General features: G+C 39.1%; 2 protein-coding genes across 2 annotated transcripts; one reads left to right on the top strand and one right to left on the bottom strand.

Annotated features, from left to right (window-relative positions):
* Positions 1–480: 480 nt before the first annotated feature.
* Positions 481–1103, bottom strand: LOC111449335 (14 kDa proline-rich protein DC2.15-like). Its single transcript, XM_023089188.1, has one exon. It carries the CDS (start codon positions 942–944, stop codon positions 534–536), a length of 411 nt encoding a protein of 136 aa, XP_022944956.1. The 5' UTR covers positions 945–1103; the 3' UTR covers positions 481–533.
* A 24494-nt stretch (positions 1104–25597) lies between these two features.
* LOC111450036 (14 kDa proline-rich protein DC2.15-like) lies at positions 25598–26304 on the top strand. The gene has a single exon (XM_023090181.1). It carries the CDS (start codon positions 25671–25673, stop codon positions 26076–26078), a length of 408 nt encoding a protein of 135 aa, XP_022945949.1. The 5' UTR covers positions 25598–25670; the 3' UTR covers positions 26079–26304.
* Positions 26305–26893: the final 589 nt, after the last annotated feature.

The following is a 26893-nucleotide window of genomic DNA, read 5'->3' as shown; positions in this document are numbered from 1 at the left end:
TCTTTATAGGAATGTGAAAACCTCTCCCTAACAAACATGTTTTAAAACCGTAAGGCTGACAGCGATACATTACGAGTCAAAACGGATAATATCTACTAGCCGCGTACTTGGGCTGTTACACTGACATGCATATTTTCATTAAATTGAGGTCTCTACATTTTTCGTCATTGTCATTTAAAACTTAGTGTTAATATTACTCTCTTTAATATTTCTTCATGAAAATTTTAAAGTTAAAGGTTTATTATGATTTCATGCAAGTAACACAGGTGAAACAAGATTTAAGGTTTCAAACATATGCATTGTCAAATTTGTAATAAGACACAAGAGAACAGACAAACAACGTTGTTTATTTACAAAAACTACGTACCATTATGTTACATTGCATTGTAATGAAACTATAAAAAGATGGTGGAATTCTGAGAAGATTTCCAAACCCATCATAACACGACGTACGACCAAACTGATTAATTAAACACGTCATTGAAATGGAAAATTGAAGAAGAAACCAGAAAGGGAAATGAAAGGATTTGGTTTCAAGCAGGGCATTGGAAGCCAGACGGAACCTTCTTTCCACAGTAGTTCAAAAGCAAGCTAAGGGAAATTGAGAGGTCAATCTGAAGACCCAAGGCTTTGGCCTTCACCGCAGTGCAAAGGCACACAGCAGCTTCCACGTCAACAAGGCCTGGGATTAGGGTGCAACATGGGGATTTTGGTGGTGAACCGATCACTACGTGCACTAGACCGTCTAGCAAGTCGGCGCAGCTGCCGAGCTTTAGGGTGTCCTTGGGGCACTTGAGGAGTGATGGTGGCTTCCTTGAAGGGGTGGGCTTGTGGGGCTTGGGTGGCGGCGGTGGGCAAGGGACATACGTGGAGCTGACCATAGTAAAGAAGAGGAGGTTGACGAGGAGGAGGAGGGCAATGGGTGAAGAGAGCTTGGAAGCCATTGGTGGAAAGATATTGAAGGGTTTGTAGGTTTGTGCGATGGCTTGTGAAGAATTATGAGTAGGGTTAGGGTTTTTATAGATGGGGTTTGGGAATTTGTTGTATTTTAACACAAAAATTCCTTATAAATTGCTGGATACAAAACACTCAACTTTTTCATTTACTTTATTAAGTTTTGAGGAATTATGAGAAGGGTTAGGGTTTTCAATTAGTTTGTCTATTTCTAAAATAAGATATCAAATATGTTTAAAAGAAATTACTGTGGTATGTATCGTTGGAAAATAATATATGATAGAAGCCTTCAAGACAAGTGGGTAATAGATGATAATCTAGAAATTATTTTAATCACAACAATGGGTAACAAATTATTTTTAGACAAGTGGGAAAATAATTATGATATGAACCAAGAGACATCAATCATACAATATGCTTCAATGAAGATGTGAAGAAAAGGTTGTCAAAATTATCAAAAGATGTTTCAATTCATGCTACATTGAAGAAGAATAAAGTTTGATTGTTGTAAATTTTGGGTGGGTTATAATTTAGAGTAATTTATAGTTATTGTATTTTAAGACTTTTTATTTAATTTCGGTTACATTTACATAATGGCTAATTATGGCCATAAAGTGTGAATGTTACAACTTTTGGAATGCCTTTAATAGTTTCATTTTGAGGCTATATAAAGCCATGTTTGTTGTATTTGTAAGGGAGACTTGGAAAATATAGTAAAAGAAGCATTTGTGCTTTCTTTAGCCAATGGCTAAGTTTATTTGCAACTCTATGTAGTTTAGGTTGCATGTAGAATCATTCAAGCTCGACATGATCAATCTTGCTTGTGGAGTGATTCGAATCTCAAACAAGTGTTTGAGATATTTGATCAACAAGAATCATTGAAGCTAGACATGATCGATCTTGCTTCTGGAGCGATTCGAATCTCAAGCAAAGTGTTCTTGGCTTGAGATATTCGATCGACAAGGTAATCCGAATCTTATTCCCCTTGTATTGATTCCTTATCTTATCAAATTATTTTACTATGGTTGTCATGGCTTTCTAACACTGCATGGGTAAAAATTTTGATTTATTAACTTATTTGATTCGGTTTGGTGTTTCTTGTATTTTATTTTTTATTCACTCATTCCCATTAAGGTTTAGCTTCTCCTTTAGTCTCAAGTTAATGTTTTATGTAACGATCCTAAATTTCTACATACTCAAAGTCGCTACTAAATCTCATGCTAGTCTCTTAAATGCGGAATATAGCCCTTAGATACTCATCATAAATAACGGAAAATTTAAAACACATTCAGAACACTTCGAGCTACTAGAACACATTGTCGGTCTTACGTGTTTCAAAACATAACGTTGGTATTTAAAATTAAAACAAAAACAATTACAAATGAAATAATTTAAATAATGAAATAAAAGCGTTCTATACTGACGTAAGACTAAGAATTTAAACATGCAACTACCCTATGCACGTGCCACAGTTTCTATTTTCGATGTCGTCGTCGTCCGTACATGGGCGTCTTGTCTTTACCTGAAAAATTATATGTGGCACACGGCCTGAGTATTTCGAAAAATACTCAGTAAGTCACCCACTGTAGGGGTCATGCTGATGCAAACACATGCAACATGCTCTTGGGATCGATCCCTAGCACATCTAGGAGTGACCTACAATCTCGAACAAATTGGATGTGTAGTACTTCTTTACACACGACCCACACGTGCGAGTGTGAATCTGTAACGACCCGAAAGTTTCTACTTAATTTAAGGTCGCTACTGTATACGTACCATAAACATTAAATGCAGAAGACTTCATTTAAATTCCATAAAACATAACCTTTATCTTAAAACACAGCCATGGACTTGCGTGTTTTGAAAACATCTTTAAAACGATGCAACAAAAGACACAAAATAAAATAAATATGCGTTTAAGTTTAAAACATTCTATTCTAGCGTAAGTCTAAGAAAATTGATATGAACCACGACCAATGAAGTTCTATTTTAGCTTTGTTGAGAGCTAAACTTTTTTTTGCAAATACTTGTGTTTAGAACTTGCATGTAGAGTCATTCAAGTGGTATTGATCAAACCGCTTGTGGAGTGATTCGAATCACGAGTTTAGAAATGAGTTTTCTTTACTCTTGATCTTGATCATCAAGGTAATCCGAATCTTATTCTCCTTGTATTGATTCCTTATCCATATCATTTTGGTATCAAAGCTTTGGGCTCAAGATCGGATATATGTTTCATTGCACTTATCTCTTTTAATTCTCTTATAATTTTTTTTCTCAGTTTGCGTAGAATGTTCATATTCTATCACAAAAATATATAACAAAAAAAAAAAGTGATGGTCGTCGGCAGAGCCGAAAACTCCGGTGAACGCTGGAGTTTTCGCTCGCACACGACCCATAAAGGGCGGCCGAGGGCTGGGATGCCACAAATCGCATCCCCAACCTTCCGCCACCCTGGGAGAACCTGCAAAGAAACGAAAATAGTGAAAAGAAAACGAGAAGGAACAGAAAATCGACGGAACTCCGGCAAAGCCGAACCATACGAATCGACGTCAAAACCCCCATTTTACACCACAAAAGTAACCTCAGAACCCTTTATACACCTCAGGAGTAGGTTTTAGACGATTCCCTTACGTTGAACACCGTTGGCAAGGAAGACAGAACGGCGGACTTCCGAGCTTCTCCAAATCCGGGAGTGTGAGGTCCTTACCAACGAAATCTGTACCAAAAATGGGGTTAGGATGAACCGGCCCATCACCGCGCACGACCCGTCCTCCGTGAACGGCCAGTCACCCGTGAGCGATCCATTAACCCGTGCCTCGACCTGAGACTCCTACACATGCGTCACTCTCTGATTGTGCCATGTGGCACATCTGCAGCGCGACTCCTCTTGGCTTCGGTGGCTTAATCGATTCTGCGGCGGCTCCTCGACAACGGCGGCTTATTCGGCTCGAGAAACCTGTTTCCACCCCGTTTGACATCGTTCCGACCCTCCTGGACCTAGTTTCGGCCCTGTTTAAGGTAAAATGGAACATTTTAAGGTCATATTTCACAAATTCCAGTTGGGAATTTATTATTATTTGTGAAATACTAACGAAAGTGACTAATGAACCAATAGGAACCAACCACCAATGGAAGCGAAGAACGTCCACGAGGAGCTAGGTGCTTACGTTATATTCTAGGGAGTACTTCGGCTAAGGCCTACCAAGTAAGTGGCTCACCCGTCGTAGGTTACGCGTTAATTGCTATATGTTGGCACGTGCCCGTGGATATGCACGTGTTATTAAATTGTATGCTAGCTTAATGTGCTTAAGTACGAAATCATGTGAACGTGAATGTATGTTATGTATGCTGCTTAGTTGATGTGATATCTTATGCATGTGACGATGTGTGGCCCTTGTACGATTATGGCTTGTTTGTATGAATATTTGAATGTAACTGTATGAATTGTATGACATGAAATACGGTAAATTGCATGAAACATAACCCCGCTAGGAATATGTATGACATGTAACGAAATGAGAATGAGAATGACATGTAAGTATGAAAACGTGACATGGGGTTATGTTCATTAATGATAACTGTAGGACTAGTGGGACCTCATGCATATTGTGTGTTCATGCATTTGGGGGGATACCCCTACCCCATCACGAGGGTACGGACGTGTACATCCAATGGCAGGACAACGATCGTTATGCCTTTTATAGCGCTGCTGTGACGGTTCTAGTTTTAACGAGTCCCAGTATAAGGGGCTCCAAGAGTATGCCCACCAGCTAGGGAAAGTGGCCCAATGGTGTGCGAACTAGCTGGTGAGCCCATACTCGCACGTATGGGCTGCGTATAAAGTATATGGTACACGTCCCCGATTACCTGTTAGGATTACACCGTAGGAAAAATGAAACGAAACAAAACAAAACGAAAGATAGGTCCCATCATTTCATTGCATGTGTTTGTCGCATAACCCCGATAGGGGGTCACTTACTGAGTATTCAAGAAATACTCAAGCCTCGTGCTACTTTACTTTTGCAGATAAGGACAAGCCATCCATGTGACAATGACGGTGGCATAGTACATCCCATGACCGTGGCACATGCATAGGGTAGTTGTTTATTTTTTTCCATTTCGTAGTCTAGGCTTAATTTGGTTGCATCATTAGTATAGGTTAGTATAGATTGAAATGTATTTGCATAATAAACCATAGGGTAGAATAAAACATTCATTTTGGACTGTTAAACTTCGATAACATGAAACTCATCCTTGTTTCAAATGAAAACGAGTTTGCATAAGATATTAAACGAATGAAAATTTGTATTATAAACAAAACTTTATAGAAACTCTCTATAGCAATCACTGTGCTGCTTAAGATGTCTTTTCCTTTACCTAAAAAAAGAAAATATTGAGTATGAAACATATTTAGTTAATAATCATACTTCTAGGCTGAGGAGATACAATCATAAACAATGAAGAAGTGCCTAGAGTTATTCCAAGCTTAAGGTTTGTGTGTTATTTCTCAATCTCCATACTATCATTTATTTTATTTCTAGCCAACACCAATTTGGAGAACACGATGAAGAAAAAAGAAAATAGAGGAAGTCGATTTGGAGTTAGTTTTGGAACTATTCCTCGACGAGAAGGATAAAACGAACATCAACTCAAGAAATTTAGTGAATCCTGCACATGTCATTGTTATGACTGTTTGCATGTATAATGTGATGCTATGTTATGTTATAAATTACGCTATGTCCTATTATGTTCTGTTATAAGCTATGCTATAATACGACTATACCATGTTACCATGTTGTGGAATTATATTTATGATATTGATGATATGATTCATAAAACTCCATACGCCAAGCTATGTAAATTATGTTAATTAGGGAAGATATGACAATTATTGCGTATGCATGTCTCACAGACTTGTTATGTCATGAGTGAATGAATTTATGACTTGAATCATAAACTTATGCCATGGTTGCATTTATGTGTGTCATTTGCATTAGGATACTTTCCCATTGTGATTAATACGAATGCGTAAATTACGATATCTATGTTTGTCCTGATATTACGTGGGTCCTTTCTCTATGTGGTTTTCGGTAGCCTAAGCGTTCACTAACCCGACAAATGAGGCCTAGGGAATATATACATGAGTCTGTCTTCTGAGACTATGTGCACGTGCATAGGCCGTATGTATGAAAGTACTATACATTCAACCCTGCCCGGACTGAGTTTAAACATGATTATTTTATGAAATGATAGGTCCCACCATATTGCAATTGATTGCATTTTTTTTACTTCCATAGTGGGGTTACTTATGGATTATTTCTTAAAATACGAACTCACATGTTACTCTTCCTTTTTAGGTAAAAGTAAGGCACTCGTGTATAGATGATGGCGTCTGGTGAAGGCCATGAGATCGAAGCTAGGGTAGTTGCATTCATGTTTGTTTTAATAGCCCTTTGTTAGATCATGATATCACGTTATTTTTTTTTTATCTCATTTAAATTCACGTTAGCTATTTTCTGCTATATTGTCATAACAATATTGTTTTTAATGAATTTATTATGAATGTTTAAGTCCACGACATCGTTTATGAAATATTTTTATAGACTTTTCCACACTTATTAGTCATGTCATGCATGCAGTGGTATCTATATTTGATGTTATGTATGTTATGTATGTATCACCAAAGATTTAATGTTAGGAATCATAGATTTAACTACTTATATATTAGATAACATATTGTGCCACCTAAAAAATGTGGGAAAGAATGTTCACCTGCCAGAGGATGAGGTAGGGATCCGAGTCTGACTCGTGAAGCTTCGATAAGTCATATAGGCGTAGCCTTGTCACTACCTAGAGTACCACAAGTGGCACCATCGGTTCCTCTAGTAGTGTCGGTCCCCACTACGAATACCCTAATATGGGAGACCTTTTGTGAAATAATAGAGACTATGACAACCAAATAACTAACGTAGACAACCAACAACCCTAAGATGATACAAGAGATGAAATAATTATGAAATTGTAAGACAAACAAGATTCGTATCATCAATAGGACCTCTAAGGACCTAACCATGGTAGAGTTATGGCTATCATTGATGATGATATTTCATCTACTAAAGAGTTTAGATTACCATAAGGTATCTTGTGCATCGTTCATGTTTTAGGATGATGCACAAATATGGTGGCAACAAACGTAGATGTTTCTCAGTCCTAATGGTCTGTATTAAAACAAAGAAGGCAGAGAGATTCATCATATACTTGGATGAAGGTGTTTGACTCGACATAAGCTTACTCAGTAAAGCTATTCATTAAGATTTTCTCAACTCGACCAAGGTGGCCTCAACCTAAGTGACATTCTAGCCTCGATGGCTTAGGCCTTGACCTTGACTCTAAGATCATCCCTTTGTCATGGCTTTCTAACACTTCATGGGTAACAAATTTTGATTTGTTAACTTATTTGATTCGGTTGTGTGTTTCTCGTATTTTCTTTTTTATTCACTCATTCCCATTAAGGTTTAGCTTCTCCTTTAGTCTCAAGTTAATGTTTTATGTAACGATCCTAAATTTCTACATACTCAGAGTCGCTACTAAGTCTCATGCTTGTCTCTTAAATGCGGAATATAGCTCTTAGATACTCATCATAAATAACGAAAAATTGAACACACATTCAGAACACATTTTCGGTCTTACGTGTTTCAAAACGTAACGTTGGAATTTAAAATTAAATAAAAAAGACAATTACAAATGAAATAATTTAAATAATGAAATAAAAGCGTTCTATACTGATGTAAGACTAAGAATTTAAACATGCAACTACCCTATGCACGTGCCACAGTATCTATTTTCGATGTCGTTGTCATCCGTACATGGGCGTCTTGTCTTTACCTGAAAAATGATATGTGGCACACGGCCTGAGTATTTCGAAAAATACTCAGTAAGTCACCCACTATAGGGGTTATGCTGAGGCAGACACATGCAACATGCTCTTGGGATCGAGCTCTAACGCATCTAGGAGTGACCTCCAATCTCGAACAAATTGGATGTGTAGTACTTCTTTACCCTCGACCCACACGTGCGAGTGTGAATCTGTAATAACCCGAAATTTTCTACTTAATTTAAGGTCGCTACTGTATACGTACCATAAACATTGAATGTGGAAAATTTCATTTAAATTTCACAAAACATATCCTTGATCTTAAAACACAGCCATGGACTTGCGTGTTTTGAAAACATCTTTAAAACGACGCGACAAAAGACACGAAATAATATAAATATGCGTTTGAGTTTAAAATATTCTACTCCAGCCTAAATCTAAGAAAATAAATACCACTATTCTATGCTTGTGCACTGGTCTCGAGTTGCGATGCCGTCGTTAGCCGTACATGAATGCCTTGCCTTATCCTGAAAAATGTAGTAGCACATTGTTTGTGTATTTAAAGAAATACTTGGTAAGTGACCCCACTATTAGGGTTAAATGCAACAATCACATGCAATGAAATGATGGGCTTATCTTTCATTTCGTTTCGTTTTCCCTATGGTGTTGTCCTAACGGATATTTTGGACGTGTACCATATACTCTACACACAGCCCATACGTGCGAGTATGGACTCACCAGCTAGTTCGCAGACCGCTGGGCCACTTTCCTTATCCGGTGGGCATACTCTAGGAGCCCCTTAGGCCGGACACCCGCTAGAACTAGTAAACGTCATGGCAGCGCTATGCAAATCATAACGATCATTGTCCTGCCATTGGGTGTACACGTCCGTACCCTCGTGATGGGATAGGGGTATCCCCCCAAATGCATGAGCACACATAATACATGAGGTCCCAAAACTTTTCCATTTTCATCATCCTTTAATACAACCCCGCTAGTATTATGTACATATCCTGTCATTTTTCATATCGTTTCAGATATCGTTCATCATTCATATCATATCGTTTCTCATTCTTCAGTTACGAGGTTATACTTCATGTCATTTATCATAATTTCATGTCATTCATATCATGCTGTATACACACTATTTAAGAGACCTAACATAACGTTCTATGCTTTTATCATAATATTGATGGTGTTAATATAACACATGCGGAAGCAATTTGGATCTTAGGCACTTTTAGAACATCAATTATAGTAAATAACTAGCACGTTCATAAGTATTAAAACTTAAAGAGTTTGAATACTAACCGTTTGTAGTTCAAATTCTTTTTTCCTCGCGAACCGGTTTCGAACCACCACTAGTGTCTTCTCTACTATCCTCTGGCCTTAGAGCAGGATTGTGGAACCAGGTGAGTGACTAAACTTGGGAGGGATTTTGTATATACGAAGAGAGTGTTTGTCTCAAAGTTTTTCACCAAGGAAGACCTTCCATGTACCATGATCACTCTATTTATAGAGTTATGTTTGCATCTTCATGCAATATTGAGATCACCAAATTTTGACACTCAAAATTCCACTCAAATGTTTGGGATTACGTGGCAAGCATGCAAGTTTGAGTTCACCAAATTTTGACGCTCAAAATTCCACTCAAATGTATGGGATTATGTGGCATCACATACTCATGGCTTTTCTCCCACTTGCCCTAGATTACATAACTCATAGTCCTAGACTCACTAGGTGCCCTTCAAACACTTTGCCGTGAGGGGCTTTGTAAATGGATCAGCAATGTTGTGCTCTGAAGCTATCTGTGTGACGATCACATCTCCTCGTTGCACAATCTCCCTCATGAGATGATATTTGCGCTCAATATGTTTTCCTCGCTTATGGCTTCTTGGTTCTTTTGAATTTGCAACTGCTCCACTGTTATAACAATAAAGAGTGACAGGAAGATGCATATTTGGAACGACTTCCAATTCAGTTAAGAACTTTCTAAGCCATACAGATTCTTTCACTGCTTCACAAGCAGCAACATACTCAGCCTCCATTTGGAATTTGGATTCCAAGAAAAAACTGAGCCTCTCCCAAATCTTTCATTTGGAATTGTGTCTCTAGCCAATGCTTAATGTCAGTCAGAAATCCCACATCATTTCGAATGAGTAAGATATCGTCAACGTACAACACCAGGAAAGCTACTATAGAGTTGACTATCCTTTTATAATCGCAAGGTTCGTCAACATTCTGTTTAAAGCCATAAGATTTGATCGCAGTATCAAACTTTAAATTCCAGGATCTAGATGCTTGCTTCAACCCATAAATGGATCTTTTAAGCTTGCAAACCCTTTACTCGTGATCCTATTCAATGAACCCCTCTGGTTGAGCCATATAGATACTCTCTTCAAGATTGCCGTTTAAAAAGGTTGTCTTAACATCTATTTGCCAAATTTCATAATCATAAAATGTGGCAATAGACAAGAGTATTCTAATCGATTTAAGCATAGCACCAGGAGATAAGGTTTCTTCATAGTCTACCCCCTCTCTTTGGGTATAACCCTTTGCTACTAGTCGAGCTTTAAAGGTCTGTACCTTACCGATTTGGTCTCGTTTCCTCTTATAGATCTATTTCAACCAATAGGTTTTACCCCATCTTGTTGATCTACAAGTTTCTAGACTGAATTGAAGTACATTGACTCCATTTCAAGATTCCTGGCTTTAATCCACTAATCTCTATCTTCATCATTCATTGCCTGTTTATAGGTTAATGGATCCTCAATGCCATCATCAGGTATGATGACTTGAGTTTCTGCCAAACCCAAGTAACGATCGGGTTGAGTTATAACCCTCCCACTACGTTGAGGCATTCTCAACTCTTGAGAAGGATGTGATTGACCAGAAGTGTCATCTCCATCAACAACTCTTGTTGTTTTATCAATTGCTTCTTTAGAAATCTCACTTAATAATAGTTTGCTGCGAGGTTGATGATTTCTTACGTGGTCTTCCTCTAAGAATGTAGCGTTTGTTGGTACAAACACTCTATTTTCTTGAGGGTCATAAAACAAACCACCTTTCGTCTCTTTGGGGTATCCTACGAATAGACATAATTTTGAACGACGTTCTAATTTCTTGGGGTTTTGCAACAACACATATGCTGGACATCCCCAAATTCTAAAATGACGTAAACTACCTTTACGCCCTTTCCATAACTAATATCGTTTACTAAATTATCATAGCCTTAACGTTCTTAAACCTATCACAGACATATCATTACGTGAACGTACCTTAGTCATATCATCACAAGAATGTAACCTAACGCTATCGTTCTATCAATTCTAGCGCTATCGTTCTATCAATCCTAACGCTATCGTTCTATCAATCTATCACAATCTATCCCTTTCTACCCGTAACCTAACCGTATTCTTTCATCAATCTCTGATACGATAAGGAATCAATACAAGGGGAATAAGATTCGGATTACCTTGTCGATCGAATATCTCAAGCCAAGAACACTTTGTTTGAGATTCGAATCACTCCAGAAGCAAGATCGATCATGTCTAGCTTCAATGATTTTTGTTGATCAAATATCTCAAACACTTGTTTGAGATTCGAATCACTCCACAAGCAAGATTGATCATGTCGAGCTTGAATGATTCTACATGCAATCTAAACTACATAGAATTGCAAAGAAACTTAGCCATTGGCTAAAGAAAAGCACAAATGCTTCTTTTGATATATTTTCCAAGTCTGATTACAAATACAACATAGATGGCTTTATATAGCCTCAAAATGAAACTATTAAAGGCATTCCAAAAGTTGTAACATTCACACTTTATGGCCATAATTAGCCATTATGTAAATGTAACCGAAATTAAATAAAAAGTCTTAAAACACAATAACTCTAAATTATAACCCACCCAAAATTTACAACAATCAAACTTTATTCTTCTTCAATGTAGCATGAATTGAAACATCTTTTGATTATTTTGATAACCTTTTCTCCACATCTTCATTGAAGCATATTGTATGATTGATGTCTCTTGGTTCATATCAATCTCTCTTATCCATATCACTCCGATATGTAACTTAACCTTAACGTTTCATTAATGTATTTTACTCCTATCGTTACATTTCGTTTTGTTCATCCTCTCGTATCCTATCTCACGCTTATCATTGGACACATCGTACCGTAATTATTATCAAACAATTCACATATTATAACATATACATAACAAATAAGAAGCATATCGATCCACAGTGTAACAGAACTGAAAAAATAAATGATGGCCGTCGGCAGAGCCGAAATCTTCGGCGAACGATGGAGTTTTCGCTCGCACACGACCCACAAAGGGCGGCCGAGGGCTAGGATGCCACAAATTGCGTCCCCAACCTTCAGCCACTCTGAAAGAACCTACAAAGAAACAAAAACGGTGAGGAAAAAGGAGAGAGAACCGAAAACCGACAAAACTTCGACGAAGTCGAACCGTACGTTTCAACGTCGAAAACTCCCATTTCACACCACAAAAGTAATCCTAGAACCATTTACACACATCAGGAGTAGGTTTTAGACGAATCCTGTACGCTGAACACCGTCGACAAGGAAGACGAAACGGCGAACTTTCGAGCTTCTCCAGATCCGGGAGTGCGAGGCCCTTACCCACGAAATATGTACCAAAAACGAGGTTAGGGTGAAGGATAAGCTCGGGAACGGGGGCAAAAAAGAGGAAAAAGGACATTGGGACGACATTGTCGAGGAGAGAGAGATCTCCAGAAAATCGCGCACGCAGTCGAGCGAAGAGGACGAATCCGACCCGAGATCTAGATCTGGAAACCCAAACCGAACCCCGTCCCTTCGGTCAGACTAGAACCCACGTTACCCGTAGCCCAAACACCCGGCCTTCACCCGCGAGCCGGCCCATCCCCCCGCGGCCCGTCACCTGCGAGCCGGCCCATCACTGCACAGCCAGTCACCCGCGTTCGGCCTGAGACCCGCGAGCGACCCATTAACCCGTGCCTCGACCCGAGACGCCTGCACACGCGTCGCTCTCTAATTGTGCCATGTGTCACATCTGCAGCGCGGCTCCTCTCGGTTCAGGCGGCTTCATCGGCTCGGCGGCGGCTCCTCGGCTCTAGTGGCTTATTCGGCTCAGGAAACCTATTTCCAGCCCATTTGACACCGTTTCGACCCTCCCAAACCTGGTTTTGGCCCTGTTTAAGGAAAAAGAGAATATTTTAAGGTCATATTTCACAAATTCCAGTTGAGAATTTATTATTATTTGTGGAATACTAACGGAAGTGACTCATGAACCAATAGAAACCAACCACCAACGGAAGCGTAGAACGTCCACGAGGAGCTAGGAACTTATGTTATATTCTAGGGAGTACTTCGGCTAAGGCCTACCAAGTAAGTGGCTTACCCGAAATGAAAATGAGAATGACATGTAAGCATGAAAACGTGACACGGGGTTATGCTCATTAAATGATGACTGTAGGACTAGTGGGACCTCATACATATTGTGTGTTCATGCATTTGGGGGGATACCCCTATCCCATCACGAGGGTACAGATGCGTGCATCCAAATGGCAGGACAACGATTATTATGCCCTGCATAGCGCTACCGTGACGGTTTTAGTTTTAACGGGTCCCGGTGGGCCCCCAGAGCATGCCCACCGGCTAGGGACAGTGGCCCAGCGGTGTGCGAACTAGCTGGTGAGCCCATACTCGCACGTATGGGCTGCGTGTAGAGTATATGGTACACGTCCATGATTACCTGTTAGGATTTCACCATTGGGAAAACGAAATGAAACGAAACGGAACGATAGGTCCCATCATTTCATTACATGTGTTTGTCGCATAACCCCGATATGGGGTCACTTACTGAGTATTCTAGCCCTGTCGAGGTTGATACCACAGAGTTCCAACCACCATTCCAGAGACCTCGATATTAGAGAATGCCACCTGCTCCACCTCCAATAGGTCGACACCTAGCAATGGAGAAGCCCTTGTGTCGTAACTGTGGAAAGCAACATGTTGGGAGATGTTTGGCAGGCTCAGGTATGTGTTATATCTGTGGTCATGCAGGTCATGTGGCCATAACTTGCCCTACAAAGAGCCCGGGAATTCTAAGGGAACCCCTTAGAGGACCGGTCATCCGAGAGCCCACCTTACAAACCCGTCCATAGACCAAGGCATATGTAACGACCAGTAAAGAGGCGGGAACATCTGGCACCGTGGTGACAGGTACGCTTTCTATACTAGGACACTTTGCGTTGACATTGTTTGATTCTGGTTCTACCCATTCCTTTGTTGCTTTACCATTTGTTAAACAAGCAGGGTTCGTAGTAGAACCCTTAATGCATGCATTGTTGGTCGGTACCCCAGCAGGGGTAGACCTAGTTACAAAAAATAGAGTAAAGGACGGACAAGTGGTAATAGCTGGACAAACCATCCACGTAGACTTAAAGGTAGTGGATATGACGGATTTTGACGTCATATTAGGAATGGACTGGTTAGCAGAAAACTTTGCTACCATAGACTGCCATAAGAAGGAGGTAATATTCACACCTCCCAACGGACTTACCTTTAAGTTTAAAGGAACCTCCACAGGTACCACCCCAAAAATAATATCGATGATGAAAGCGAGACGCTTGATACAACAAGGGGGTGGGCGTTTCTAGCCTGTGCAGTAAATACAAAAGGAAAGGAAAACCCATAGATATAGTACCCATAGTAAACGAATTTATGGATGTCTTCCCAGAGGACCTCCCGGGAATTCCTCCATCGCGAGAGGTAGACTTTGGAATAGATCTAGAACCAGGAACGGCACCCATCTCTAAGGCCCCATACTGCATGGCACCAGCAGAACTAAAAGAGCTTAAAACACAATTGCAAGACCTGCTAGATAAGGGCTTCATTCGATATAGCGTGTCCCTTTGGGGTGCGCCAGTGTTGTTTGTTAAAAAGAAAGACGGTTCAATGCGTTTATGCATTAATTATAGGGAATTAAACAAGAGGACGGTAAAGAACAAATACCCGTTACCCCATATTGAGGACCTATTTAATCAACTACGTGGGGCGACAATGTTTTCTAAAATAGATCTTCGATTAGGATACCATCAAATTAAAATTAAAAATGAAGACATACCGAAAACAGTCTTTTGAACCAGATATAGCCACTATGAGTTTGTGGTGATGTCTTTTGGTCTCACCAATGCCCCAGCGGTATTTATGGAACTAATGAACCAAGTATTTAAGGAGTGCCTAGACTCGTTTGTGATCGTGTTCATAGACGATATCCTGATATACTCGAAAACGGACCTAGAACACCAAGAGCACCTTCGCCAAGCCTTAACTATCCTAAGAGAGAACAAGCTGTATGCCAAATTCACCAAGTGTGAATTTTGGCTACGACAGGTTTCGTTTCTGGGGCACGTAGTGTCTAAAGACGGAATCTTCGTAGATCCCAATAAGATAGAAGCGGTCACGAAATGGAAACGCCCAACAACGGTCACCGAGATACGAAGTTTCTTGGGATTTGCGGGTTACTATCGAAGGTTTGTCCAAGACTTCGCTAGAATAGCCACGCCTCTCACCCAATTGACAAAAAAAGGTGTACCTTTTGTTTGGGACGATACTTGTGAGGCCAACTTTCAAGAACTAAAACAAAGACTAGTATCCGCCCTAGTGCTCACAGTTCCAAAATGTTCTGTGGGATATGTGATTTACAGTGACGCGTCCAAAAAGGGATTAGGTTGTGTACTGATGTAACATGGCAAGGTGGTTGCGTATGCGTCACGCCAACTAAAAGATTACGAGAAAAACTATCCTACACATGATTTGGAGCTGGCAGCAGTGGTGTTCGCGTTAAAAATTTGGCGACACTACCTGTATGGTGAAAAGACCAAGATCTACACGGACCACACAAAGCCTAAAATATTTGTTCACCCAAAAAGAATTGAACATGAGGCAACGTAGATAGTTAGAGCTGGTAAAAGATTACGACATAGACATCCAGTACCATCCTGGAAAAGCAAATGTAGTCGCTGATGCACTGAGTCAAAAAGCAGTACACTCGTCAGCCCTCATCACCAGGGAGCCATGAGTGCAAACTGATTTCGAACAGGCTAATATTGCGGTAGTAACCAAAGAAGTTGTCGCCCAAATAGCCCGACTGACAGTGCGCCCCACGCTCAGACAAAGGATCATAGACTCACAACGTGGGGATCCAGGCCTAAGTAAAATCCTAGACCAATTGGAAGTTGGCCCAGTGGACGGATTCACTAAATCAACAGATGACGGATTATTATGCCAAGGGCGTTTATGTGTCCCAACCATGAGCGTAATTAAAAATTAAATCCTAACAGAGGCACACAACTCCACCTTCTCGATACATCTAGGTGGAACAAAGATGTATCAAGACTTGAAACAACACTTCTGGTGGCAAAGTATGAAGAAGGATATCGCGGAGTACGTGAGTAAGTGTCTAGTGCGCCAACAAGTAAAAACCCCTAGGCAGAAAACCGCCGGGCTACTACAACCTCTAAGTATACCGGAATGGAAATGGGAAAATATTGCCATGGATTTCATAGTAGGCCTACCCAAAACATTAAAGGGCTATACGGTAATCTGGGTGGTCGTGGACCGCCTGACAAAGTCGGCTCACTTTCTACCAGAGAAGGCAACATATACAGTAGACAATTGAGCACAACTGTATGTTAAAGAAATTGTGAGGTTGCATGGAGTACTAGTGTCAATTGTGTCGGATCGGGACCCGCGTTTTACGTCGGCCTTTTGGCGCAGACTCCAAAAAGCGATGGGTACCCGCCTCGACTTTAGCACCGCCTTCCACCCACAAACGGATGGCCAAACAGAACGATTAAACCAAATTCTGGAAGACATGCTTCGGGCATGCGTTATGGATTTCACAGGGAGTTGGGACACCAAACTGCACTTAATGGAATTCTCTTACAATAACAGCTTCCAAGCAACCATCGGGATGGCACCCTTTGAAGCGTTGTATGAAAAACGATTTAGATCCCCATTGTGTTGGGACGAAGTAGGAGAACGAGAACTGGTAGGACCCGAGCTGGTCCGTGTCACCAACGAGGCAATCCAGAAAATTCGAGTAAGAATGCGTATCGCGCAGAGTAGGCAAAAGAGCTACGTCGACGTTAGGCATAGGAATTTAGAGTTTGAAGAGGGGGACCCAGTGTTCCTAAAAGTAGCCCCCATGAAAGGTATTTTAAGATTCGGACACAAGGGGAAGCTCAGCCCCCGATTCATTGGATCGTTCGAAATTTTAGAAAGAGTAGGTCCAGTAGCTTACAAACTAGCTTTACCACCTTCACTTTCAAGCGTACACGATGTATTTCATGTGTCCATGTTAAGGAAATACATTCCAGACCTGACGCACGTAATAGACTACAAACCTCTCGAAATTGAGGAAAAATTAAGTTACCAGGAGAAACCGATTAAAATTCTAGCCCGAGAGGTGAAAGCCTTACGTAATAGGAGTATAGGTTTTGTTAAGGTATTGTGGCGTAACCACCAAGTCGAGGAAGCTACGTGGGAACGAGAGGAGGAAATAAAGGAAAAATATCCCAAGTTGATCCACGAGTTCAAGACTTTCGAGGATGAAAGTCCTTTTTAGGGGTAGGTAATGTAACGAAACTGAAAAAAAAGAAAAAAGAAAAAAAATGATGGTCGTCGGCAGAGCCGAAAACTTCGGCTAACGCCAGAGTTTTCACTCGCACACGACCCACAAAGGGCGGTCGAGGGCTGGGATGCCACAAATCGTGTCCCCGACCTTCATCCACCCTGAAAGAACCTGCAAAGAAACGAAAACGGTGAGGAAAAAGGAGAGAGAACCAAAAATCGATGAAACTCCGGCGAAGCCGAACCGTATGAATCGACGTCGAAAACTCCCATTTCACACCACAAAAGTAATCCCAGAACCCTTTACACACATCAGGAGTAGGTTTTAGACGAATCCCGTATGCTGAACACCGTCGGCAAGGAAGATGGAACGACGAACTTCCGAGCTTCTCCAGATCCGGGAGTGCGAGGCCCTTACCAATGAATTGTTTCAAAATGGAACATGCAAGGTGTTTCATCCTGAGAGAGGCTTAATCATGGAGACAAAGATGTCTTTGAATCGAATGTTCGTATTGCATGCTATATCTCAGCCTGTAGCAGCCACTCAAACTCAATTGAAACTTATGGGGAGAAGTGGTTCAAGGTCTCTGTCATAAACTCACCGTTCCAATTCTTATCGCCATAGTCAGAGAAGCAGAAGGGACCCAAGTCCTTCCCCCTATCATTCCACTACCCATTCCAGGAGAAGTAGTCGTTCAAGTTCCCTCAGCCGCCAACGCAGAAGTAGGTCTTCCTCGTTATCTCCTTTCCTCAAATCCTTCAGTTCCAGTCCTAGTTGTGCATCCACTGATCGGAATCATTCCATAGAGAAGCTTAAGAAAGAGGAAGAAGAGAAGAAAAGGCGTGAAGCAGAGTTGAAGAAGTTAGAAGAAGATGCAGCTAGGAGGATGGAAGAACTAATTAATTCAGAAGAAGTTGAAGAAAGGCTTGAGAAAGAGAAAGAAGGCGCTCTTACTGCTACAAGACAAAAAGAAGAACAAGCACGAAAAGAGAGAGAAGAGCTAGATAAAATACTGGAAGAGAATAGAAGAAGGGTAGAAAAGGCACAGCGACGATTAGTTCTGGAGCTGCAGCGGAAGGAAGAAGAACAATATTGTGAGCTCGAGTTGATTCAGAGACAAAAAGAGGAGGCAGCTCAGAGAACTAGGCTAGATGATAAGAGTTTGAATTATGTTTTGCTGGGAGTTAGTGAATAGTCAAAAGCTTACAGACTCTATGATATAGAAGCTGCAGATTAAAATAACGATATAGAAGCGGTAGATGAAAATAATGATATAGAAGCGGTAGATGAAAATAATGATATAGAAGCGTCAGATGAAAATAATGATATAGAAGCAGCAGATGAAATACTGCAGAGAAAAATATTTCATCTGGCTCTTTGGCTGAAGCAAGCTCTCCTAGCTCGAATAAGGCGAGGAATAAGAGACCACCAGTCTGGATGAGAGACTATGCAATAGGAGAAGTTTTTTTGTAAAGAAGATGATGAAGCTCAGTCATGTTTACCCCTATTGAACCTGCAAACTTTGTAAACTTTTAAGAAGCATTGAAGAGTGAGAAATGAAGGCAAGCCATGGATCTGGAGAAATAAACAGAAATGGCACATGAGAATTGATGAAGTTACCTGGTGGAAGTTTTGTATGAAGTCGTAGATATAAACTTATTACTATTCGTGTTCAGTTTAAGGGAGGGATTGTTAGGATTAGATTTGATTGAGTTATTTGGATTAGATTTGATCTAGTTATTTGAATTAGATTTGATCTAGTTATTTGAATTAGATTTGATTTAGTCATTCTTCAATTGGATGAGAGATTTCTCCCAATTCTTAGGATCAGTTTTCTTTTTCTGTTCGTAACAGTAACATGTCATTCTTAAAAAACTTGGACACCGATGTGACAATGATACGTTAATTCAAAAGAATTATTTCAAAAAAATTATCAATTTTATATTAGAGATAAATTCATATAAATAAGTTTATATATTTGTATACTTCAAAAAAGCTTAATGTACGTTTCACTTTCAAAATATATTCAAAGTCAAGTGTCTGATACGATGGATTATAAATTTGTAATGTATCCATTGTATTAACAAGTGTTCAGTACATGCTCAACACGTGTCAGATTAGTGACACTAAGTTATTCTCATGCTTTCTTTACACCCATTTAAAGTAGTTTAAAAACTAGCCTGTCAAATATTATAATTGACTAACTAACAACTTCAATTTTGTGCTTTAAGGATTGTTTTGACCAAAAGAAATAAAATCCATAATTTAGAAAGATAGGAGACCCACAATCTAAACGCTTATTGCCTTTAATTGGTTGATCGACCTTTCTCGATTCTTATTTCGTATTGTTGCTCCTACTTCCGACCTTATAGGAGGAGCTTAAACCGACATTGAGAGCTCCAGAATCTTCGTTATTTAAAGATCGAACTTTTTGGATAATTTTTTGGAGATATCAACTCCAATCATAGCCTTACCGACCTCGGCTTTGAATACTAGTCGTTGGATGTGATGACCCGTGCGTGTTCGTTCTAGATCATATCAAATTTTGGAGGAGATCCGACGGTTGAGATTTCAGTTCGAAATATTTTGCTTGGATGGTCACGGTAGATGCTTTGATTCAAATTAGAGTGGCATTTCTGTATTATCCATTCTTCTAGGGGTATTTTGGTAATTTTCCACTTTTTAAACATTTTATTATTATTTTTCTCAAAAAATTCCATAATTTTTCTACAAATTTCTCTTCGCTTTTTTTTTATCATTTTCCCCTTTTTTTGAATCTTGAGATTCCTTCAAGATAAGGAATTACAAATCCGGAAAGATTCTTGATAATTGATAAAATGACTTTTTTGCCCTTTTGATTTACTTTTTTCTTTCCAATCCTTTTCGAAAGGCCTTTAACTCCTTGAAATCACTTGTTAGGGTACACGAGTGACTTGACTAAGTACTTTGTTCTTGCTTAATCCTTTAATTTTTTTCCTTTCTATCCTTTGGGTCTTTCACGAGTGGCTTATTCTTATGGGAGATAATTTCCTTCATTTTTGGGTGTTACATATACATACTCGTTACAAACACAAAATAAGAAGTAGGCTCAAGAAGAACAAAAAATACTAGATTAAAAACAGAGGTTAGTCCATGGCCCACACTCCAAAGGCTGCTCTCATCCATGACCAACTCTTAGTTACTTGAAAAAAAAATGATAAACATGGAGTGAGTAAAACTTAGTAAGTAGCATACTAGTAGGTTCTTAATCGTGACCTTAAGCTAGGATATTACTTCTTGTTATGTTTTCAGGATCTTATACTAATCTTGAAAACCTTCCCCTAAAATAACCTTCAATTTTCTCCTCATGAACACAATTTTCTCCCCATATCTCCTTTTTTAAACACTTTTGAAAGTTAAAAGAGTAGTTTTGAAGCTTTTTTTTCTTTTTTTTTTTTGAAAAATTCAACCGTTAATTTGAATCCTCCACCATTTCTCTTCAAACTTATTCCTACAGTTTCTGAACAAGATTACCCACAAGTTCTACGAAGGAATAGAGTGCTGAAAGTGCCAAGAAACCATTCCCCCAATTCAATCTGCCATTGAAGAACTTCAAGAAAAACTTGAAAATCCAATCCGAGGATACATGATGACTCGTCGAGCAAGAATGATTCTGATATGAATCAAGAGACATCAATCATACAATATGCTTCAATGAAGATGTGAAGAAAAGGTTGTCAAAATTATCAAAAGATGAAGGAATCAACTACAAGGGGAATAAGATTCGGATTACCTTGTTGATCGAATATCTCAAGGCAAGAACATTGTTTGAGATTCGAACCACTCCACAAGCAAGATCGATCATGTCTAGCTTGAATGATTCTTGTTGATCAAATATCTTAACGCAAGAACACTTGTTTGAGATTCGAATCACTCCACAAGCAAGATTGATCATGTCGAGCTTGAATGATTCTACATGCAACCTAAACTACATAGAGTTGCAAAGAAACTTAGCCATTGGCTAAAGAAAAGCACAAATGCTTCTTTTGATATATCTTCTAAATCTTATTACGAATACAACATAGAAGGCTTTATATAGCCTCAAAATGAAACTATTAAAGACATTCCAAAAGTTGTAACATTCACACTTTATGGCCATAATTAGCCATTATGTAAATGTAACCAAAATTAAATAAAAAGTCTTAAAATACAATAACTCTAAATTACTCTAAATTATAACCCACCCAAAATTTACAACAATCAAACTTTATTCTTCTTCAATGTAGCATGAATTGAAACATCTTTTGATAATTTTGACAACCTTTTCTTCACATCTTCATTGAAGCATATTGTATGATTGATGTCTCTTGGTTCATATCATTCTCCACTTCTTCAAGAGGATTCGTCCTCGAATCTATTTGTGAAACTTTGCTGCAAAACATAAGATATGAAAATACAAAGGCCCTCACAACACTCTCTCACGTGTATACACTCAAGGAATTTTAGGCCACTCTGTTTGCACTCGCTTACACAAATGAAGCTCTCATTCTCACCTCTCAAAATTTTAAATAGAGCAAAGATTGAATTTTGAACTTTGGGTCGATTAAAAACTAAAAAGATGAAAATAAATAAAAATTAAATTGAGAAGAAAGCAAAGGAAACATATATCCGATCTTGAGCCTGAAGCTCTGATACCAAATGATACGATAAGGAATCAATACAAGGGGAATAAGATTCGGATTACCTTGTTGATCGAATATCTCAAACAAAGTGTTCTTTGCTTGAGATATTCGATCAACAAGGTAATCCGAATCTTATTCCCCTTGTATTGATTCCTTATCTTATCAGGTATCCCCCCAAATGCATGAACACACAATATGCATGAGGTCCCACTAGTCCTACAGTTATCATTAATGAACATAACCCCATGTCACGTTTTCATACTTACATGTCATTCTCATTCTCATTTTGTTGCATATCATACATATTCCTACCGGGGGTTATGTTTCATGCAATTTACCGTATTTCATGTCATACAATTCATACAGTTACATTCAAATATTCATACAAACAAGCCATAATCGTACAAGGGCCACACATCGTCACATGCATAACATATCACATCAACTAATGATATGAACCAAGAGACATCAATCATACAATATGCTTCAATGAAGATGTGGAGAAAAGGTTATCAAAATAATCAAAAGATGTTTCAATTCATGCTACATTGAAGAAGAATAAAGTTTGATTGTTGTAAATTTTGGGTGGGTTATAATTTAGAGTAATTTAGAGTTATTGTATTTTAAGACTTTTTATTTAATTTCAGTTACATTTACATAATGGCTAATTATGGCCATAAAGTGTGAATGTTACAACTTTTGGAATGCCTTCAATAGTTTCATTTTGAGGCTATATAAAGCCATGTTTGTTGTATTTGTAATAAGACTTAGAAGATATATCAAAAGAAGCATTTGTGCTTTTCTTTAGCCGATGGCTAAGTTTCTTTGCAATTCTATGTAGTTTAGATTGCATGTAGAATCATTCAAGCTCGACATGATCAATCTTGCTTGTGGAGTGATTCGAATCTCAATCAAGTGTTCTTGTCTTGAGATATTTGATCAACAAGAATCATTGAAGCTAGACATGATCGATCTTGCTTGTGGAGTGATTCGAATCTCAAACAAAGTGTTCTTAACTTGAGATATTCGATCGACAAGGTAATCCGAATCTTATTCCCCTTGTAGTTGATTCCTTATCGTATCAACTAAGCAGCATACATAACATACATTCACGTTCATATGATTTCGTACTTAAGCATATTAAGCTAGCATACAATTTAATGACACGTGCATATCCACGGGCACGTGCCAACATACAACAATTAACGCATAACCTACGACGGGTGAGCCACTTACTTGGTAGGCCTTAGCCGAAGTACTCCCTAGAATATAACGTAAGCTCCTAGCTCCTCGTGGACGTTCTACGCTTCCGTTGGTGATTGGTTCCTATTGGTTCATTAGTCACTTTCGTTAGTATTTCATAAAGAATAATAAATTCCCAACTGGAATTTGTGAAATACGACCTTAAAATGTTCCATTTTACCTTAAATAGGGCCGAAACCAGGTCCGGGAGGGTCGAAACGGTGTCAAATGGGCTGGAAACAGGTTTCTCGAGCCGTATAAGCCGCCGGAGCCGAGGAGCCGCCGCAGAGCCAATTAAGCCACCGAAGCCGAGAGGAGCCGCACTGCAGACGTGCCACATTGCACAACCAGAGAGCGGCATGTGTATGAGTCTCGGGTCGAGGCACGGGTTAACAGATCGCTCACAGGCGACAGATCGCTCACGGGTGACAGGCCGTTCGCGGGTGACGGGCCGTGCGCGGTGATGGGCCGGTTACCTAATAAAGAAGAGTAACACGTGACTTCGTATTTTAAGAAATAATCCATAAGTAACCCCACTATGGAAGTAAAAAAAATGCAATCAATTGTAATATGGTGGGACCTATCATTTCGTAAAACAATCATGACATGGTTTAAACTCAGTCCGGGCAGGGTTGAATGTGTAGTACTTTCATACACACGGCCTACGCACGTGCACATAGCCTCACCAGACAGACTCATGTATATATTCCCTAGGCCTCATTCGTCGGGTTAGTGCACGCTCAAGCTACCGGAAACAACATAGAGAAAGGACCCACGTAATATCAGGACAAACATAGATATCGTAATGTACGCATTCGTATTAATCACAATGGAAAAGTATCCTGATGCAAATGACACACATAAATGCATGAGGTCTCCATAGCTTAAAACTATGGCACAAGTTTATGATTCAAGTCATACCTCCATTCATTCATGACATAACAAGTCTGTGAGACATGCATGGAGTTTTATGAATCATATCATCAATATCATAAATATAATTCCACAACATGGTAACATGGTATAGTCGTATTATAGCATAGCTTATAACAGAACATAATAGGACATAGCGTAATTTATAACATAGCATAGCATCACATAATACATGCAAACAGTCATAACAATGACATGTGCAGGGTTCACTAAATTTTTTGAGTTGATATTCGTTTTATCCTACTTGTCGAGGAATAGTTCCAAAACTAACTACAAATCGACTTCCTCCATTTTCTTTTTTCTTCATCGTGTTCTCCAAATTGGCGTTGGCTAGAAATAAAATAAATGATAGTATGGAGATTGAGAAATAACACACACACACCTTAAGCTTGGAATAACTCTAGGCACTTCTCCATTGTTTATGATTGTATCTCCTAATCCTAGAAGTATGATTATTTACTAAATATGTTTCACACTCAATATTTTCGATTTTTTAGGTTAAAGCAAAGAAATCTTAAGCAGCACAATGATTGCTATAGAGAGTTTCAATAGAGTTTTGTTTATATTACTAATTTTCATTCTTCTAATATCTCATGCAAACTCGTTTTCATTTGAGACAAGGATGAGTTTCATGTTATCGAAGTCTAACTTTTTTCTTTTTTTTTTTAGATCTTTTATCCACAACCATTTTAATCTTAAGTAAAATTTAAAAGACTTTCAAGCATGCAAGTAATAACAATCTTAGTCTTGTCATGTTTTAGAAGTTGTACTGTTATGTGTTATACTAACATCAATATATGCCAAAACTCATTGTTAACATATATTTATCCGCTTTGACTCATTATATATGGCCGTCAATTTTTCCAAACCCTTATAAAAAAAATGTTTCGTTCCTCCTTCCAACTAATGTGGGATCTCACAGTTATATTTAAAAAAAAAAACCATATTATATTTTAAAAAATTATTTGTACTAAAAATAATTTCTAGATTATCATCTATTACCCACTTGTCTCCAATGGCTTCTATCAAATATTATTTTCCAACCGTAATTTCCTTTAAAAATATTTGATATCTTATAATCAAACATCACTTGGTCTATTTTGCAGGCCATTTGACATTTTTTATAATATTTTAGAAACAGACAAACTAATTGAAAACTCATCTCCCTCAGATCAATTCCTCAAAACTTAATAAATAAATGAAAAAATTGGGTGTTTAGTATCCAGCAATTTATAAGGAATTTTTGTGTTAAAATACAACAAATTCTCAAACCTCATCTATAAAAACCCTAACCCTTCTCATAATTCTTCACAAGCCATCACACAAACCTACAAACCCTTCAATATCTCTCCACCAATGGCTTCCAAGCTCTCTTCACCCATTGCCCTCCTCCTCGTCAACCTCCTCTTCTTCACTATGGTCAGCTCCACGTATGTCCCTTGCCCATCGCCGCCACCCAAGCCCCACAAGCCCACCCCTTCAAGGCAGCCACCATCACTCCTCAAGTGCCACAAGGACACCCTCAAGCTCGGCGTCTGCGCCGACTTGCTGGACGGTCTAGTGCACGTAGTGATCGGCTCACCACCAAAATCCCCATGTTGCACCCTAATCCAAGGCCTTGTTGACCTGGAAGCTGCTGTGTGCCTTTGCACTGCGGTGAAGGCCAGAGCCTTGGGACTCCAGATTGACCTCTCAATTTCCCTCAGCTTGCTTTTGAACTACTGTGGAAAGAAGGTTCCGTCTGGCTTCCAATGCCCTGCTTGAAACCAAATCCTTTCATTTCCCTTTCTGGTTTCTTCTTCAATTTTCCATTTCAATGTCGTGTTTAAATAATCAGTTTGGTCGTACGTTGTGTTATGATGGGTTTGGAAATCTTCTCAGAATTCCACCATCTTTTTATAGTTTCATTACAATGCAATGTAACATAATGATACGTAGTTTTTGCAAATAAACAACGTTGTTTGTCTGTTCTCTTGTGTCTTATTACAAATTTGACGATGCATATGTTTGAAACCTCAAATCTTGTTTCACCTGTGTTACTTGCATGAAATCATAATAAACCTTTAACTTTAAAATTTTCATGACGAAATATTAAAGAGAGTAATATTAACACTCAAGTTTTAAATGACAATGTTGACGAAAAATGTAGAGACCTCAATTTAATGAAAATATGGATGTGAGTGTAACAGCCCAAGTACGCGGCTAGTAGATATTATCCGTTTTGACTCATTATGTATCGCCGTCAGCCTTACGGTTTTAAAACATGTTTGTTAGGGAGAGGTTTTCACATTCCTATAAAGAATGCTTTGTTCTCCTCTCCAACTGACGTGGGATCTCACAATCCACCCCCTTGGGGGCCTGCGTCTTTGTTGGCACACCGTTCGGTGTCTGGCTCTAATACCATTTGTAATAGCCTAAGCTGCCGTTAGCAATGATTATCTACTTTGGCCCATTACGTATCGTCGTCAGTCTCACTGTTTTAAAATGTGTCTGAGACATGTTTCCACATTATTTTAAGAAATGTTTCGTTCTCTTTTTCAACCCGACGTGATATCTCGTAGTCTATGGGAATATTTGAA

The sequence above is a fragment of the Cucurbita moschata genome, unplaced genomic scaffold, assembly GCF_002738365.1.
Source record: "Cucurbita moschata cultivar Rifu unplaced genomic scaffold, Cmos_1.0 Cmo_Scf00001, whole genome shotgun sequence".
NCBI classification, from domain to species: domain Eukaryota; kingdom Viridiplantae; phylum Streptophyta; class Magnoliopsida; order Cucurbitales; family Cucurbitaceae; genus Cucurbita; species Cucurbita moschata.
This window is presented reverse-complemented; position numbering and strand designations above follow the sequence as displayed.